Below are 16147 nucleotides of genomic sequence, written 5' to 3' on the forward strand. Positions count from 1 at the left end.
AAAAGTATATTAATCTCTGTACCTTCACTTAGATTAAATTTTGATCCTCTCCTTTCATTAGATGTGTTAGGTAATTAAAAAAAAAAGAGATAATGCTCTTAAAACCTTTTTTCTCAGTAATACCCCTATAGAATTATTTTATTTTATTTTATTTTATTTTATTTTATTTTATTTTATTTTATTTTATTTTATTTTATTAAGTTTATTTGTTTTGAGAGAGCGAATGCAAGCAAAGGAGGGACAGACAGAGATAAAGTTTATTTATTAATTTTGAGAGAGTGAGTGCGAGGAGGGTAGGGGCAGAGAGAGAAGGAGAGAGAATCCCAAGCAGGCTCTGCACTGACAGTACAGAGCTCAATGCAGGGCTCAATCTCATGAACCATGGGATCACGACCTGAGCAGAAACCAGGAGTCAGATGCTTAACCAACTGAGCCAGCCAGGCGCCCCTAGAATTATTTTAAATGTGTGGTTTTCTGACTTTACTTTTGCCAAAATTAAAATATAGAAGATGTCATTATTATCTGATTTCTATCACATGAGGAAGAGTACCTTTTTGTTTGTCGTCATACTCCTTTTATGGAGGCTGTACAGTACACACCAGTACTTGATAGCTTGGAAAGTATATACAAAAGAACTGTCCAGAAAGTCCTAGAACATTACCAATATTCCAAGTAGACAATGTGTACATTTTAAGTATTTTCAAAATTATACAACTCATATATTAGTATATTCTTCATAAAGAATTAGAATATTAGTAATTTGATCATTTTTTTTTTAATTTTTTTTTCAACGTTTATTTATTTTTGGGACAGAGAGAGACAGAGCATGAACGGGGGAGGGGCAGAGAGAGAGGGAGACACAGATTCGGAAACAGGCTCCAGGCTCTGAGCAGTCAGCCCAGAGTCCGACGCAGGGCTCGAACTCACGGACCGCGAGATCGTGACCTGGCTGAAGTCGGAGGCCCAACCGACTGCGCCACCCAGGCGCCCCAGTAATTTGATCATTATTATCTGAGTTTGGAGTGCATTCATTCTTCTAGATCATTTTCATACTTTTACATATATATATATAGGATTTTTTCCTATATTAAAATATAGAGTATTATTTTGTAAGAATTTTTATATTAATAATATCATACTTATTTCTTGGTAATTTTTCTCCATACAGTAATATTTTGAGATTACATGCATATAGATACATTATAATGTAATTAATTTTTTAACTATGTTGTTTTTATGAAGCTTTCTATAAGTTTTAGCCATTCCTCTGTTGATTAGTCATTAGATTGTTTCCACATTTTTCAGTAGGGAATATTGCTTCAGTGAACATCTTTGTACATATCTTCTATATACACAGTATGGGGTTCTTTAGGGTATGTGGACAGAAACAAAGGTCATACATAAATACAGATGATAATGTTTTAAAGGGTATTGCCAAACTGCCTTCCAAAATGGTTGTGCTGCTCTATCCCCAGATCAACAGAATATGAAAGCCATCAAACTTTAAAAGTTTTGCCATTGCATTATGGTAATAAACAAGCTCTCTTTGTTTTAAGTTGCATTTGCCTGATTTCTAATGAATTTGCTATCTATCACTAGACTTTTGGAATTTCCACCCTGTGAATTTTGTATTCCTGTCTTAAGTATTTGTGTGTATGTGTATGTGACTATACATATATTTATATATAAATGTACATGTCCTATTTATATATAATTTAGTACGTAAATTTATATATATCATTTATGTTCTTTCTCTTTTATGTACTTGGAAATGGTTTCTGTCAGTCTGTTGTCTCTTTTTTTGGTATATCCATTTCCATCTGTTTACTTTCACTCTATTTGTGTCTTTGACTCTAAAATGTGTGTATTGTACAAAGTATATAGTTGTATCACGCCCTTTTTTTAATCCATTCTGCCAATCTCTGCGTTTTGATAGGAGAGCTTAGTCTATTTACCATTAATGTAATTACTCATAAAGTGAGATTGTCATCTAACACTTTGTTTTCTGCATCTTTTATCATTTTTATTCCGTTAACCCTCTATTACTGCCTTCTTTTATGTAAAATGGATATTTTTTAGTATACCATTTTAATCCTTTTGTTGTTCTTTTACTGTGTTTTCCTGAATTATTTTCTGAGTGTTTGCCCTAGGATTACAGTTACTATCTTCTATTAAAATAATTTAGTTCAAATTAATAGTAGGGTTCCAATATTTAATTTTAGCAGCATGCAAAAACTGTGTTCTGACTTACCTCTCTATTCCCTCTCCACTTCTTTGTACTATTATAGTAATGCAAATTACATCATTACACATCACCTGCCTGTCAGCACAGTAATTATTGCTGTGTGAATTTTTTAATTAAATAGAAGAAAAGACTGCAATCAGAAATAATGTTACGCTGTCATTTTATTTATATAATTACCCTTACCAGTGCTCTTTATTTCTTTGTGTGGATTTACATTCCTCTCTACTAGTTTTTCATTTAAGCTTGAAGGATTCCCTTTAGTATTTCTTATAGGGAATGTTTACTATCAGCAAATTCTCTAAATTTTTGTGTGCCTAGGAATAGGAATGACTTCATTTCTCCTTGGTGTTTGTGTGCATAGTTTTGCTAGATGTTGAATTCTTGTTTGGCAGTCTTTTTATTTTAGCACTTTTACAATGTTATCCACTGTCTTCATGTCTCCATGGTTTCTGATACGAAATTGGATGTTAATCTCATTAAGGATCCTGTGTAACTCTTGAGCTGCCTTCTTGCTACTTGTAACATTTTCTTTGCATTTGGCTTTTGCCAGTTTGACTATGATGTATTTAGGTGTTTACATCTTTTAGTGTGTCTTCTTGGAGTTTGTGAAACTCCTTGGATCTGCAGATTAATGTTTTTCATCAAACTTTGGAAGTTTGGGGCATTATTGTGTTAAACATTCAAGTATCTCCTTTTTCTCTCATTTCCTTTTGGGAATTCCATGTTAATATGTTTGGTGATGTCCCATAGGTCTTTGAGGCTCTACTTGCTTTTCATTATTTTTTCTTTCAATTCCTTCAGACTGCTGTGAAGTCCTTCTAGTGAATTTTTCATTTCAGATATCTATTGTACTTTGTTAACTCCAGAATTTCTATTTGGTTCATACTTTGTCATTTGTATCTCCTTATTGATATCATTTGGTGAGGCATCATTCTCGTACCTTCCCATACTTGTCTTTAAATCTTTAGATATGGTTTCCTTTAAATTTTTTTTTTAACATTTATTTATTTTTGAGACAGAGAGAGACAGAGCATGAACGGGGGAGGGTCAGAGAGAGAGGGAGACACAGAATCTGAAACAGGCTCCAGGCTCTGAGCAGTCAGCACAGAGCCCGATGCAGGGCTTGAACTCACGGACCGCGAGATCGTGACCTGAGCCGAAGTCGGACGCTTAACTGACTGAGCCACCCAGGTGGCCCGATATGGTTTCCTTTAATTCACTGGATATATTTACAATAGCTTATTTAGTCATATAAGTTCAACATTTGTGCTTCCTCATGGACGATTTCTATTGAATGCTGTGTTTCCTGAATATGAGACATCACGTCCTGTTTTCTTGCATGTCTTGTAGTTTTTATTGTTGTTACGATAATATTGTACTCTCTCCAGAGCTTGTTATTTTTGCTGTTTGTTTAATGAGTTTCTTAGATGAATTCTGAAAAGTCTGTGATCTTTGTGCAGCCACTGAAGCTTCTAGCTCAGGTAGTTTAGTGGTAACTAATTATTGGATAGAGATTTTTTATTTTACTTTAATTTTTTTTAATGTTTATTTTTGAGAGAGAGAGAGAGAGAGAGAGAGAGAGAACACAAGTGGGGGAGGGGTGGAGAGAGAGGGAGACACAAAATCTGAAGCAGGTTCCAGGCCCTGAGCTATCAGCACAGAGCCCGACCTGGGGCTCAAACCCATGGACCGTGGGATCATGTGAGCCAAAGTCAGACACTCAACCAGCTGAGCCACCCAGGTGCCCAGGATAGAGATTTTTTAAAATGCCTGGCCCTAAGTGTCCCAGCCTTTGCTAAGTGACTGTGTATGTGTGTATTGGAGCATGTCTTCAGTGTTTAAGCAGGTAGTGTACAAGGCTAAGTTAGCCTTTATTTTTTATTTTTTAAATTTATTTAAGTAATCTATATACCCAAAGTGGGGCTCAAACTCATGACCCTGAGATCAAGAGTCGCATACTCTACCAACTGAGTCGGCCAGGCATCCCCAAGGCCTTAGCCTTTAATTCCTGCTTGTACAATGCCTCAGGGTTGGCCAGAGATGAGAGATGAGGTCCTCCTTACGTCTTTTCCTGGTATCAGCACGTTCCTGCACATGTGCATGGCCTTCTAGATTCTCAGGAATATATTGGAGCTTTTCAAAGACCTTGTGAATCTCTCATTTCCCAGTTTTTCCTTTTTCAAGTTTTTTTTGTCAACTTCTTGTTAACCCCAGCTGGCAAGGCTGCTGCATGCAGTTGCAATGTTGCCACCAGTGGTTTTCAACAAATGCCCTGGGTATAAGGCTGTACAAAGCAATTTCTGAGTCAAGTCAGATAAATGCAAACCCTGGAAATGCAGCAAATATCCAGATGTGTCAGATAGTGACAGTTCACTGGAGTGGGGGTTTTCAGGAGTGCCAAATTGTTCTGCCCCCTCCAGTTGCTGCTCTGCTTTTGTTTTTCACAGATACTATATTTGTGATGCTGTTGATTTTCAAGGCTTCTGCAAAGTTGCACAGAGGGGATGTACTTATGGCAAGTAGAAATACCACAGAGTTTACTGGTTCTATAAGGTTCAGCCATATTTCTTATTGTTGCAAAATGTAGTTCCAGGGTTCTAAAAAGGTTGATTCTGACCATTTTTACCAGTGTTCTCATTCACTTATGGAGGGGTGGATTTTTGGAGGTCCTTACTTTGGTTGTTTCAGAAATCCTTGCCCCTGGAATTTACTTTTCTTAAGTTTATTTATTTATTTTGAGAGAGAGACTGAAAGTGTGAGAGGAGAAGGTCAGAGAGAGAGAGAGAGAGAGAGAGAGAGAGAGAGAAAGAGAAAGAAAATCCCAAGCAGACTCCATGCTGTCAGGCTAGACAGAGCCTGATGCAGGACTTAAAATTAGGAACCATGAGATCATGCCCTGAGCTGGAGTCAGGAGTCAAATGCTTAACTGACTGAGCCATCCCAGGTGCCCCTCATTTTTGTTGTAAGTAGGAGGTAGAGATAGAAATTTTTTGCATATTCAATAGCCAGTTATTCCAATCTAGTTAATGAGTATTCCTTCTTTCCCCAAAGATTTTAAATGGCCTTTTCTGTTATATGCCTTCAATTCTTTTATTCATTATTTACTTGAAAGCTTATTTTGTGCCATGTCTTGTTCTGATATATTCATTGATATGTTTTAATGCTTTCTTTTCTTTTCCATTGATCTATTTGATAATTTCCATGCCAGTACCACACTGTTTGTTTTGTTTTATATTTTGACTAGAGTTTTAGAATTGGTAAGAGAAATGTTCTGATTTATTGATTTTTTAAAAATAGGTGTTGTTGGTCTTACATGTTTTCTTATATATTATTTTGAGATCACTTTACCATATGCTCTAAAAAATTATAATTAAATTTTAATTATGACTGCATTTAACTTATAGATTAATTTTGGGTTATATTTTGACCTTCATTAGACTTCATAATTTTCTTTTGGCTATTTCTTTATAACCTACATACAATTCCTATAAGCTGTATTTTTATTGAGACATTTTTCTATTCTATACTAAAGGAGAAAATTGAAATAAAATTTGAAAAATAAATCACTAGCCCTATGCCTAAATTCATGACGTTCTAGTACATCATTTTCCAAAGTACAATTAACCCCTGAACAGTGGAGGGGGTGGTGGTTTAGGCATGCCAGCCCCCCCACCCCAGTCAAAAATACACATGTATTTTTTGACTCTTCAGAAACCTATCTATGTACAGTAATAGAACAGGGCAACACCTCTACTTGTCCAACCCCAAGTTAACAAAGCTGAATCCTAGAGTGACACTTGTTCCTTGCTCCTGTACTCAGGAAAGTGGGAAATCTTTTTACACATGGAATCTGAGAGAAGGCAGAGCACCTTTACCTGTCTCTCTAGGTTGCGAGCTCCATCAGAACCCCTTTATGAGGTTCTAATGCAGCTTCTGCTTACAGGAGATGCTGGGAGGTGGTGAGCTGCCATTCCCTGGAGGTATTGGTTCCCCCCTTTGGAGAGCTTTCAGCACCACGGACAGCACCACCATTGCTGTCCACTCTAAGTCTCAGGCTCCTGCTTGGTGTTCTTGTCCCTAATGTTCAGGACCTGTTACCCTGGGAGGGGGTGAGGGTGGAAGGCAGGTTATTCTGTGATCCTTGGCCAATTCTGGTCAGTGACTGGCCATGCTCCACCACTTCAGCAAGACTCTTTCCCCAGAGCTGGTTCCTTTGCACCTCCCAGTTCAAGACCTCAGTGAACCTAGCTTCCCCATAGATAGTAAATGGGGTGAGGAATGTCAGGAGCAGGCAAGAGCCCTGCTATTCCAGGCTTCTCTGCATCTTTCCTTTGCCTTCCCTTCTGAGTCACTGGGCGACTTCTACCTTATTTTTCAATCATAATATGAAATACATATTTATTGAAAAAAATCCAAATCAAATAAGTGTGTTCAAGGACCAGATGTACATTCTAAGAAATACTGTTTCCTCTGGATTATAGTGATAAAATGCCTTTAGTAATACTGAATTAAACAAAGTTACCAGATGCTTTATTAAGTAGGGCTTTGTGGAACCTTTACATGTTAATATATATTGCCTACCCATTTACTTTGAACAAATAGTTTTGTTCAAAGCATATGGTATACCAGTGCTCTGCATTGTGAATATGAATAACATTATGAAGATACAGGATTGGAGTGCCTGGGTAGCTCAGTCGGTTAAGCATCCGACTTCATCTCAGGTCATGATCTCATGGCTCATGAGTTCAAGCCCCACATCAGGCTTTGTGCCCACAGCTCAGAGCCTGGAACCTGCTTTGAATTCTGTGTCTCCGTCTGTCTCTGCCCCTTCCCTGCTCATGCTCATGCTCTGTCTCTTTCTCTCTCAGAAGTAAACAAACATTTAAAAAATTAAAAAAATATATATATAGGATGGATGTTTTTTAGTTTGAAAAATTCTTCACTAAGTAGATTAATAATACTTGTTTCATAATATGAGTGGTCAAAAAGCACAAATAAATTGAACACTTCCATTACTATAATAAATAATAATGCAGTCCATGAAGTACTGTAGATCCTGAGTACCTATTATAGAAAGTTGAATTATGATATTTATATAACAGGCAGATACTTTGTTTAATGTTTTAATATTTTAAGAATTGGTAAGCCACATAACAGTTCTAATTTGAAACTGGTCTCATTACTTTATGTTTACTTAGCATATGGTAGTTCTCATTAATCAATTCATTAATTTTTACCTTTCTCAAGATAAAAATCTAGTGAAGATGTTTATTCTACCCTAAAGCTACTTTTGTGGAAGATGTTTTGTTTTATTTATGTTTGTTGGCATTGATTTAACATATTAAAATAGATTTATTTTTGTGTGTATAAACTTTATTTGGTTATTAATTTGCTTAATGAAGCTAGTGTTAACCTGGTAAACTCATTATTTTTTAGACTTATTCTAGTTTTTTTCCTTCTTCACAAACACATTAAATCAGATGTTAAAAAACAAACAAAATGGCACTGCAGTAGCCATATTACAAGTGGAAATGCAAATCAAGAAATGTCTTTTTATTATTTTGTCACCCATAATATACTTAATATGTTACTTTATCTAAATCAGATTTTACTTTTCTGTTTATAGCTATAGGCTTAAAGTTATATGTTATAGGTCTTTAAGTAAAAGTTATATTTCAGTTTTAAAAACAGCTTTCTGTGTTGGAAAGAACCACCCTCCTTTTTTGACCCAGTTCTATCTGAGCTTTGTTATTTATTAATAAGTAGACATTTAAAACCAATCACCCTTTATACCACAGGCAAGGCGAATGATCATTTTTATATGTTCCTTTTTTCTTTAGAAACTGCCCTGGGTGCATTAGCAAGAGTCCTGAGAGAAGACTGGAAACAAAGTGTTGAGTTAGCTACAAACATAATTTACATCTTTTTCTGCTTTTCCAGGTAAGTATAAAAATTAGGAAATAAAAGTAGAAGTCTATCTCTGTTTCTCTGTCATTGGTTTGGATTGTAGATTACTGGTTTGCCCAGTCTTCCTGTGGGTCTGCCCATTATTTGCCTCTGAACTCTTACTCTCTTTCCCATTTTCTGTCCTTTCTGTTATTCTTTCATTCAGTCTGTCCTAACCCATGCATGTACATGTATATACACACAAAGTAGAATAGTAAAATGGTTTAGAATGTAAGAGTATGGACTCTGGAAATGGATTTGAATCCAAGTACTGCTGTGTACTACCTCTGTGTTCTTGATTATATTACTTCTCTGTGCTTTAGTTTCCTCAGCTGTCAACTGGATAGTCATAGTAACACTGTTTGGGGATGGTTTTTAGAATAAAGCCTAACCCAGAGTAAGTGCCAGTAATGTTATTGTTATACATTATATGTACACACATATATATAACTGTTATGTATCCATATATGCTATTTATACATATATACTTTAGAAAGATGTTTATTGAGCTAGTGTGAAAAGTTTCTAGCCAATTTCCCAGAAAATTACTTGCATCTATTCCAAAAATGTGCCAGCATTAGCAAATAACTATTTATCGAATAAATACTTGTATGAATGAATTGTGTAGGAAACATATGTAAAAACCTGATTACTGATAATTTTGCTGGTCTATTCTCTGGTATCAATTTTATTCAGTATTAGTATTGTTACATTATTAGTTCTGTTATACGGTAGTCCGAAAGTTTATTTTGAGAGTATTTGAATAGTTAAAATGGTCGTTAATTACAAAAAAAAAAAATGTGTTTTATTTCATTTCTAACTTAAAAATAATTTAATTTCAGGGAAGGGTTTTTTTTTAAATTATATTTACAGCATGTATTTAAAGTAATCTCATAATTTCATGTCTTTCTAGTATACTGTGGGTATTTTCGTTTATTGAAATAAATATATCAAATTTATTTTCTACATCGACAAATGTTTACCCAAAACAAATTTTCTGATTCTACAAATTGTATTGCTTTAAATACATACTAAAATCTCTTTTTTAAAGCTTTTCTCAGTTCCATGGACTTATCACTCACTATAAAATTGGAGCTTTATGTATGAATATCATTGATCATGAGTTAAAAAGACATGAGCTTTGGCAAGAAGAACTCTCTAAAAAGAAGAAAGCTGATATCCTTTTAGAATGGCTTTTCACCCCAGTGTTGTTCTGAGCTTTGGGTAGGTGGGATAGTTTTGTTTTTTCTTGCCATTCACATTATTTGGAAAAATGAAAGAGTGTTGAAGGTTAAGATGAATATTGAAATTATCAGAGTGAATATAGTTTGACATATACTTTTTTATCTCTTTAAAACTTTGGTTGATAAGCTAGAAGGAGCAGATAATAGTGGTCTAGATCATTGAACTGTGAGTCTCCAAGTGGAGACTGAGATCCTTTGGTCAGCTGAAGTGTGGCTCACTGCTGTTGTTTATGTAATTCTGTCTATGTAATAAGGGGACTTTGATTGGAATGGGTATGAATTTGGTGAACATAGTTTTAAATTCTATTTTACTAATTAAGCACAAAAAGTCTTTTAATACATGCAAATTTGAGAGGCCTGCAGAATGATGGAACCTATGAAAGGAATCTTTAAAAATGACCTATTTTAACCTATCTTTCAGCACAGGAATCTTCTGCAGCCTTCCTTACAAATCAGTTATTTAGTATCTTCAACAATGTCACTGCTTATTGATTTAGTTCATTGTGTAGTTTGACATTCTATTTATTATAGTGCTCTTTTGCTTAGTGTACTAAAATCCACTTGTCAATAACTTCTATCCCTTGAATCCAGTCTTGCATACTAAAACCATATAGAATAAGGATGAAGTCTCTTAAACATCACTTTTCTTATATTTGAAGATATTTATCATATTGCCTCTACAGCTTAGTTTTTCCTAGATTGAAGGCCCTAGCTTATTCATATGGCTTATTCAGCAAGTCATGCTGGTAATTTTCCTTTGAACCCAATTTTTATTGGTCTCTTTTAAAAAGTAAAAGTATTATTCCTATTGTGAAGAATATCATATGTTTCTTACCTCTCCTTCATGGAATCCCCAAATACACTCTCTCACACACACAGGCTTTGACTTTTCCTAATTAGGGTCTTTCCACGTTTAGAAATTTTCTGTTGCTCTGTACTTCTGACATCTAGATTGGTGTTGACTTAAACTGTGTGGACAGCTCAGTAATCCTGGAGACTTCAGATCATTTCTGGAGTCACAAGTCTCCTGAATATGCCCAAAATTCCTTAAATAGAAGGGGTATGGAGAGAACCACTAATGGAACTTTTAACCATCAGTAATTTGTACTTTGTGATTGTTGGGTGACAGGAACTGATATCTTAGAATGTACCGTATTCCTGTAAGTATTGGATACCATTGATTGTAAGATGCACTATTATTTATGAGCCACTAAGAATGGAAAAAAATGCTTCAATTAAATTGTGACATGTCATGGATTATAAGACATATCAAAATTTGGTTCGTTAACCCACTTGTTAATCTGTTGAAATTTAGGGACCTGTGCACGTACATAAGACATTTGCATAAAATTTCTGGGCATTCAAGTATTTGATGATACCCAAACATGTGTTCATCCAAGATCTCTAAGAACATCCTTGAACGCTTGGTTAAGAAGTTCTAACACAATTATTGTACAGAGACAAACATTTTAGTTTCAAACTACTGGTTAGAGAAAATAACTGGCTAACACTGCACATAAAATGTAATAGTACTGTCCTTCATAATATTTTTCAGTAGATTTTCTTTGCTTCAGTGAATATGGATGATCCTTAACTTAAGTTGCTTACTTGATGAAGACCCTGAAAACCAGACCTTGAGAAAAGATTATGAAAAAACCTTTAAAAAATACCAGGGGCTTGTGGTAAAACAGGAACAGCTCTTACGAGGTATGATTTCCTAAGCAAAGAGAAACACAACAAAGTGCTGACTCGACATTAATTTCGTTCAATTTTTTTTGTCACATCAGTAAAGCTAATATCATAATAATTGAAAAATCTGTACATTTTCATATGCTACAAATTCTTTTGTTTTTAGCATGGGTAATGTTTTAAGTTTCGTTCCATTATTTTTTCACCAAAAGACCCTATTCAGCTCTTAAATGTATATACACTTATAATTCATTTATTCAGAGAGGATTTGTAATCCAGTACTTGTCCTTTTCAATAAGAATCTGGTCTCTCAAACACTAATATTAACTAATATTAGTTATAATAATACTAACATCTTATTTAGTAACTTTGTTGCTTTCCTAGGAAATTGATATAAGAATTTTCAAAATATTTCTCTTGATTAATAAAAAATAGTCTCTTTCTGAGGTTTATTGAGAGGTCTAACAATTCAGTAGTCTGGATTCACAGTCATTGATAAGATATAGTCTTAAGAAGGTTAGTGAGAATGATGTGGGGCTTTTAAGTATGCATTCCACCCCTGCTTTGTAGTTGACTATTGATTTTTTTCCAGCCTTACTGAAATATAATTGACATATAACACTGTGTTAAGTTTAAGGTATACAATGTGATGATTTGGTACACACATATATTGCAAAATGTTTGCCACAATAAGGTTAGCTAACGTGTCCTTCACCTCACATAATTACCATTTTGTTGTTGTGGTTATGATGAGAACATTTAAGATCTATTCTCATAGTAACATTCAAGTATACAATACAGTATTGTTAACTATAGACACCATGGTGTACATTAGATTCCTGGAACTATTCATCTTTTGTTGACCAAGGTCTTCCCATTTCCCCCACAACACGGCCTCTGTCAAGCTTCAATCTGTTCTCTGTTTTTATGAGTCCAGTATTTTTAGATTCTACATGTAAGTGAGAACATACAAGATTTGTCTTCTTCTGTCTGACTTCACTTAGTATAATACCCTCAGGGTCCATCTATGTTGTTGCAAATGGCAGAGTATCCTCCTTTTTTTATGGATGAATGATATTTCAGGGCATGTGTTTGTGTGTGTGTGTGTGTGTGTGTGTGTGTGTGTGTGTGTGCGCGCGCGCGCCAGCCACATCTTCTTTATCCATTCATCCATCAATGGACACTTCAGTTGCTTCCCCGTCTTACCTGTTGTGAAGAATGCTTCAGTGAACATGGGAATGCATAGATCTCTTGATTTTACTTCCTTTGGATATATACCCAGAATGGTATTGCTGGATTATATGGTAGTTTTATTTTTATATTTTTGAGGAACCTGCATATTTTCCATAGTGGCTGCACCACTTTATAGCCCTATGAACAGTGCACTAGGGTTCCCTTTTCTCTACATCCTTGCCAGCATTTATCTCTTGTTTTAATAATAACCATTCTGACAAGGTATGAAGTGATCTGTCATTGTGATATGGATTTGCATTTCCCTCATAATTAGTGATGTTGAGCACCTTTTCATTTACCTATTGGTCATTTGTATCTCTTCTTTGGAAAAATGTCTATTCAGATCTTTTGCCCATTTTTAAATTAGATTTTTTTTTGGTTAGTGAGTTGTATGAGTTTCTTAAACCTTTTGGATATTAATCCCTTATCAAGTAGATGATTTGCAGGTATTTTCTCCCATTCTGTAGGTTGTCTTTTCATTTTGTTGATTTTTTTTTTTTTTTTTTTTTTTTTTTTTTTTTTTTTTTTTGCTGGGTGGAAGGTTTTAATTTGATGTAGTCCCACTTGATAATTGCTTTTGTTTCTTCTGATTTTGGTGTCATTTCCAAAAAGTCATTGCCAAGACAGATGTCAAGGAGCTTTTTCCCTATATTTTCTTTTAGGAGTTCTACAGTTTCAAGTCCTTAATCCTAATTTTATTTCAGTCCTCTTTCTTTATTTTTCCTTTGTAGTCCAGTTAATTTTTGTGAGTGGTGTTAGGGGTACCATTTCTTTCTTTCTTTCTTTTTTTTTTTTTTTTTTTTTGTATGTGAATATTCAGTTTTCCCAGCACAATTTTATTGAAGAAACCATCCTTTCCCCTATTGAGTATTCTTGGCTCCCTTATCAAATATTAGTTGACCCTTATATGGAGATTTGTTTTGAGCTCTCTTCATTGATCTATATGTCTGTTTTTATGCAAATACCTTACTGTTTGATGGTCACTGCTTTGTAACATATTTTAAAACCAGAAAGTATGATGCCTCCAGTTTTAAACTTTTTCAAAATTACTTTAGCTATTTTGAATCATTTGTACTTCCATACAAAGTTTTGTACTTTTTTGTCTCCATTTTTGTGAAAAATGACATTGGAATTTTGGTAGAGAGGACATGGCTCTATAGATGTCTTTGAGTAGTATGGACATTTTAATGATAGTAACTCACCTGATCCTTGAACACAGTACATCTTTACGTGTATTTGTGTCTTCATTTTTTTTCATCAGTGTCTATTATAGTTTTCAGTGTATACGTTGTTCACTTCTTTGGTTAAATTTATTCCTAAGTATTTTATTGATTTTGATGCTATTGTAAATGAGACTTTTATTTCCTTTCAGATGGTTGTTAGTGTATAGGATTTTTGTGTATTGATTTTTTTTTTATCCTGAAACCTTATTGAATTCATTTATTAGCTCTAACAGTTTTTTGGTATAGGCTTAAAAGATTTTCTGTACAAGATTGTGTCTTCAGCAAACAGAGACAATTTCATGTCTTCCTTTTCAATTTGTATACCTTTTATTTCTTTTTCTTGCCTAAATGCTTTGGATAGTTTTTCCAGGACTATATTGGATAAAAGTGTCAAGATGAGCTTATTGTGAATCTTACAGTAAAAACTTTCAGAATATGATATTGTTAGTGGGATTTTCATATGTGGCCTTTGTTATATTAATTACTTTCTGTTCCTAAGAGTTTTATCATGAAAAGACGTTGAATTCTGTCAACTGCTTTTTCTGTATCTATTGAGATGTCCATGTGATTTTCATCCTTTTTTGTGTTAATGTGATTGTATTTTTTGATTTGTGTATGCTGAACTATCCGTGCATTTATCCGTGGGATTTATCCCACTTAGTCATGGTATGTGATCCTTTTAATGTGCTATGCCTTCAGTTTGCTAGTATTTTATTGAGAATTTTTACATCTCTGTTCCTCAGGGATATTTGTCTATAGTTTTTTTGGTGTTTTGTTTTCCTTGTAGTGTCCTTATCTGGCTTAGATAAGGATATTTAGATACTTAGATAAGTACCCTTATCAGGGTAACTCTTCAATTTTTTGGAAGAGTTTGAGATGGATTGGCATTAATTCTTTAAATGTTTGGTAGTTGTCCATGTAGCCTTCTGGTCCTGGGCTTTTCTTTTTGCAAGGTTTTTGATTGCTGACTTAATCAACTCGTTATTGGTCTGTTCAGATTTTCTCCTTTATGATTCAATCTTGATAGGTTGTATGTTTCTAGAAATGTATCCTTTATTCTAGGACATCCAAATGGCTTGTAATTGTTTATGTTAATCTCTTAAGATCCTCTATATTGCTATTGTATTCGTTGTAGTGTCTTCACTTTCATTTCCATCTTTATTTCAATCCTTTTTTTTCCTTTGTAAGTCAATTAAAAGTTTGTCAGCTTTGTTTATCTTCTTAAAAACCCAACTCTTAGTTTTGCTGATCTTTTCTATTGTTTTTCTATTCTCCATTTCATTTATTTTTGCTCTGATCTTTGTGATTTCCCTCATCCAACTACTTTAGGCTTCATTTGTTCTTTTTCTAATTCCTTGAGGTGCAAGGTTAGGTTACTCATTTATTTTTCGTCTTTTTTCTTTCTTTTTTCTTAATACACATTTCTCTTGGCACTGCTTTTGCTGCATACTTTAAGTTTTGTTATGGTATGTTTCATTTTGGTTAGTTTCAGGATATTATTTGATTTCCCTTTTGATTTCACCTTTGACCCATTGGTTATTCTAGAGTGTGTTGTTTAATTTCCACATATTTGTGAATCTTCCAGCTTTCCTTTGGTTATTGATTTCTAGTTTTAAGACATGATGGTTGAAAAAGATACTTGGTATAATAGCAACTTTGTAAAATTTGCTAAGACTGTTTTGTGACCTAACATTTGATCTATTCTAGGGACTGTTCCACGTGCACTTGAGAAGAATGTGTTCTCTGCTGTTGTTGAATGGGATGTTCCGTTTATGTCGCTTAGGACCATTTGTTCTAAAGTCTAGTTTATGTCTGCTTCCTTATTTATTTCTGTCTGAATGATATATCCATTGTTAAAAGTGTGGTATTGAAGTCCTGTAATGTTATTATATAGATGTCTCTTACTCCCTTCAGATCTGTTAGTATTTGCTTAATATATTTAGGTGCATCACTATTGGGGGCATATATATTTACAATTGTTATATCCACTTCATGAATTGACCCCTTTACCATTAAAAATGACTTTCTTTGTCTCCTGTTATAGTTTTTAAGTCTGTTTTGTCTGATACAAGTATAGCTACCATTTTTTTGTTTCTATCTTTTGGTTTCCTTTTACATGGAATATCTTTTTCCATCCCTTCACTTTGAGCTTATGGTATGTGCCCTCTCATATATCATGTTACTGATTAGCATCCTTTGATTTCTGCTTATAGAATTCCTTTAGCATTTCTTGTAAGACAGGTCTAGTGGTGATGAACTCCCTCAGCTTTAGTTTATTTGGGAAAGTATTTTGCTTTTATTTTTGAAGGACAACTTTGTTGTGTAAAGTATATTTGGTTGGCATTTTTTTTTTCTTTCAGCACTTTGAATATATCATTCCACTTAACTCCTGGGCTGTAAGGTTTCTGCTGAGAAATCTGCTTATAGTCTTATGGGAATTCCCTTGTAGGAAATAATTTTTTTCTCTTCCTGCTTTTAAAATTCTCTCTTTGTCTTTGATTTTAAATGATTTTGTTATAATGTATCTTGTAGAACATCATCCTACACGTTCTAATGTAGTCTACATA

The 16147-nt window shown here is 34.2% G+C and overlaps 1 protein-coding gene across 2 annotated transcripts in view; it reads left to right on the forward strand.

Moving 5' to 3' along the window:
* Positions 1–16147, forward strand: part of KIFAP3 (kinesin associated protein 3) — a 177713-nt gene that overhangs the window by 33063 nt on the left and 128503 nt on the right. For both annotated transcript variants that reach the window (XM_040451611.1, XM_040451612.1), the window contains 3 exons: positions 8086–8185; positions 9243–9367; positions 11044–11142. In XM_040451611.1, coding sequence (XP_040307545.1) covers positions 8086–8185; positions 9243–9367; positions 11044–11142 — 324 coding nt within the window. The remainder of the gene's footprint in view (positions 1–8085; positions 8186–9242; positions 9368–11043; positions 11143–16147) is intronic.

This window comes from Herpailurus yagouaroundi, unplaced genomic scaffold, assembly GCF_014898765.1.
Source record: "Herpailurus yagouaroundi ecotype Mexico unplaced genomic scaffold, PumYag 205, whole genome shotgun sequence".
NCBI classification, from domain to species: domain Eukaryota; kingdom Metazoa; phylum Chordata; class Mammalia; order Carnivora; family Felidae; genus Herpailurus; species Herpailurus yagouaroundi.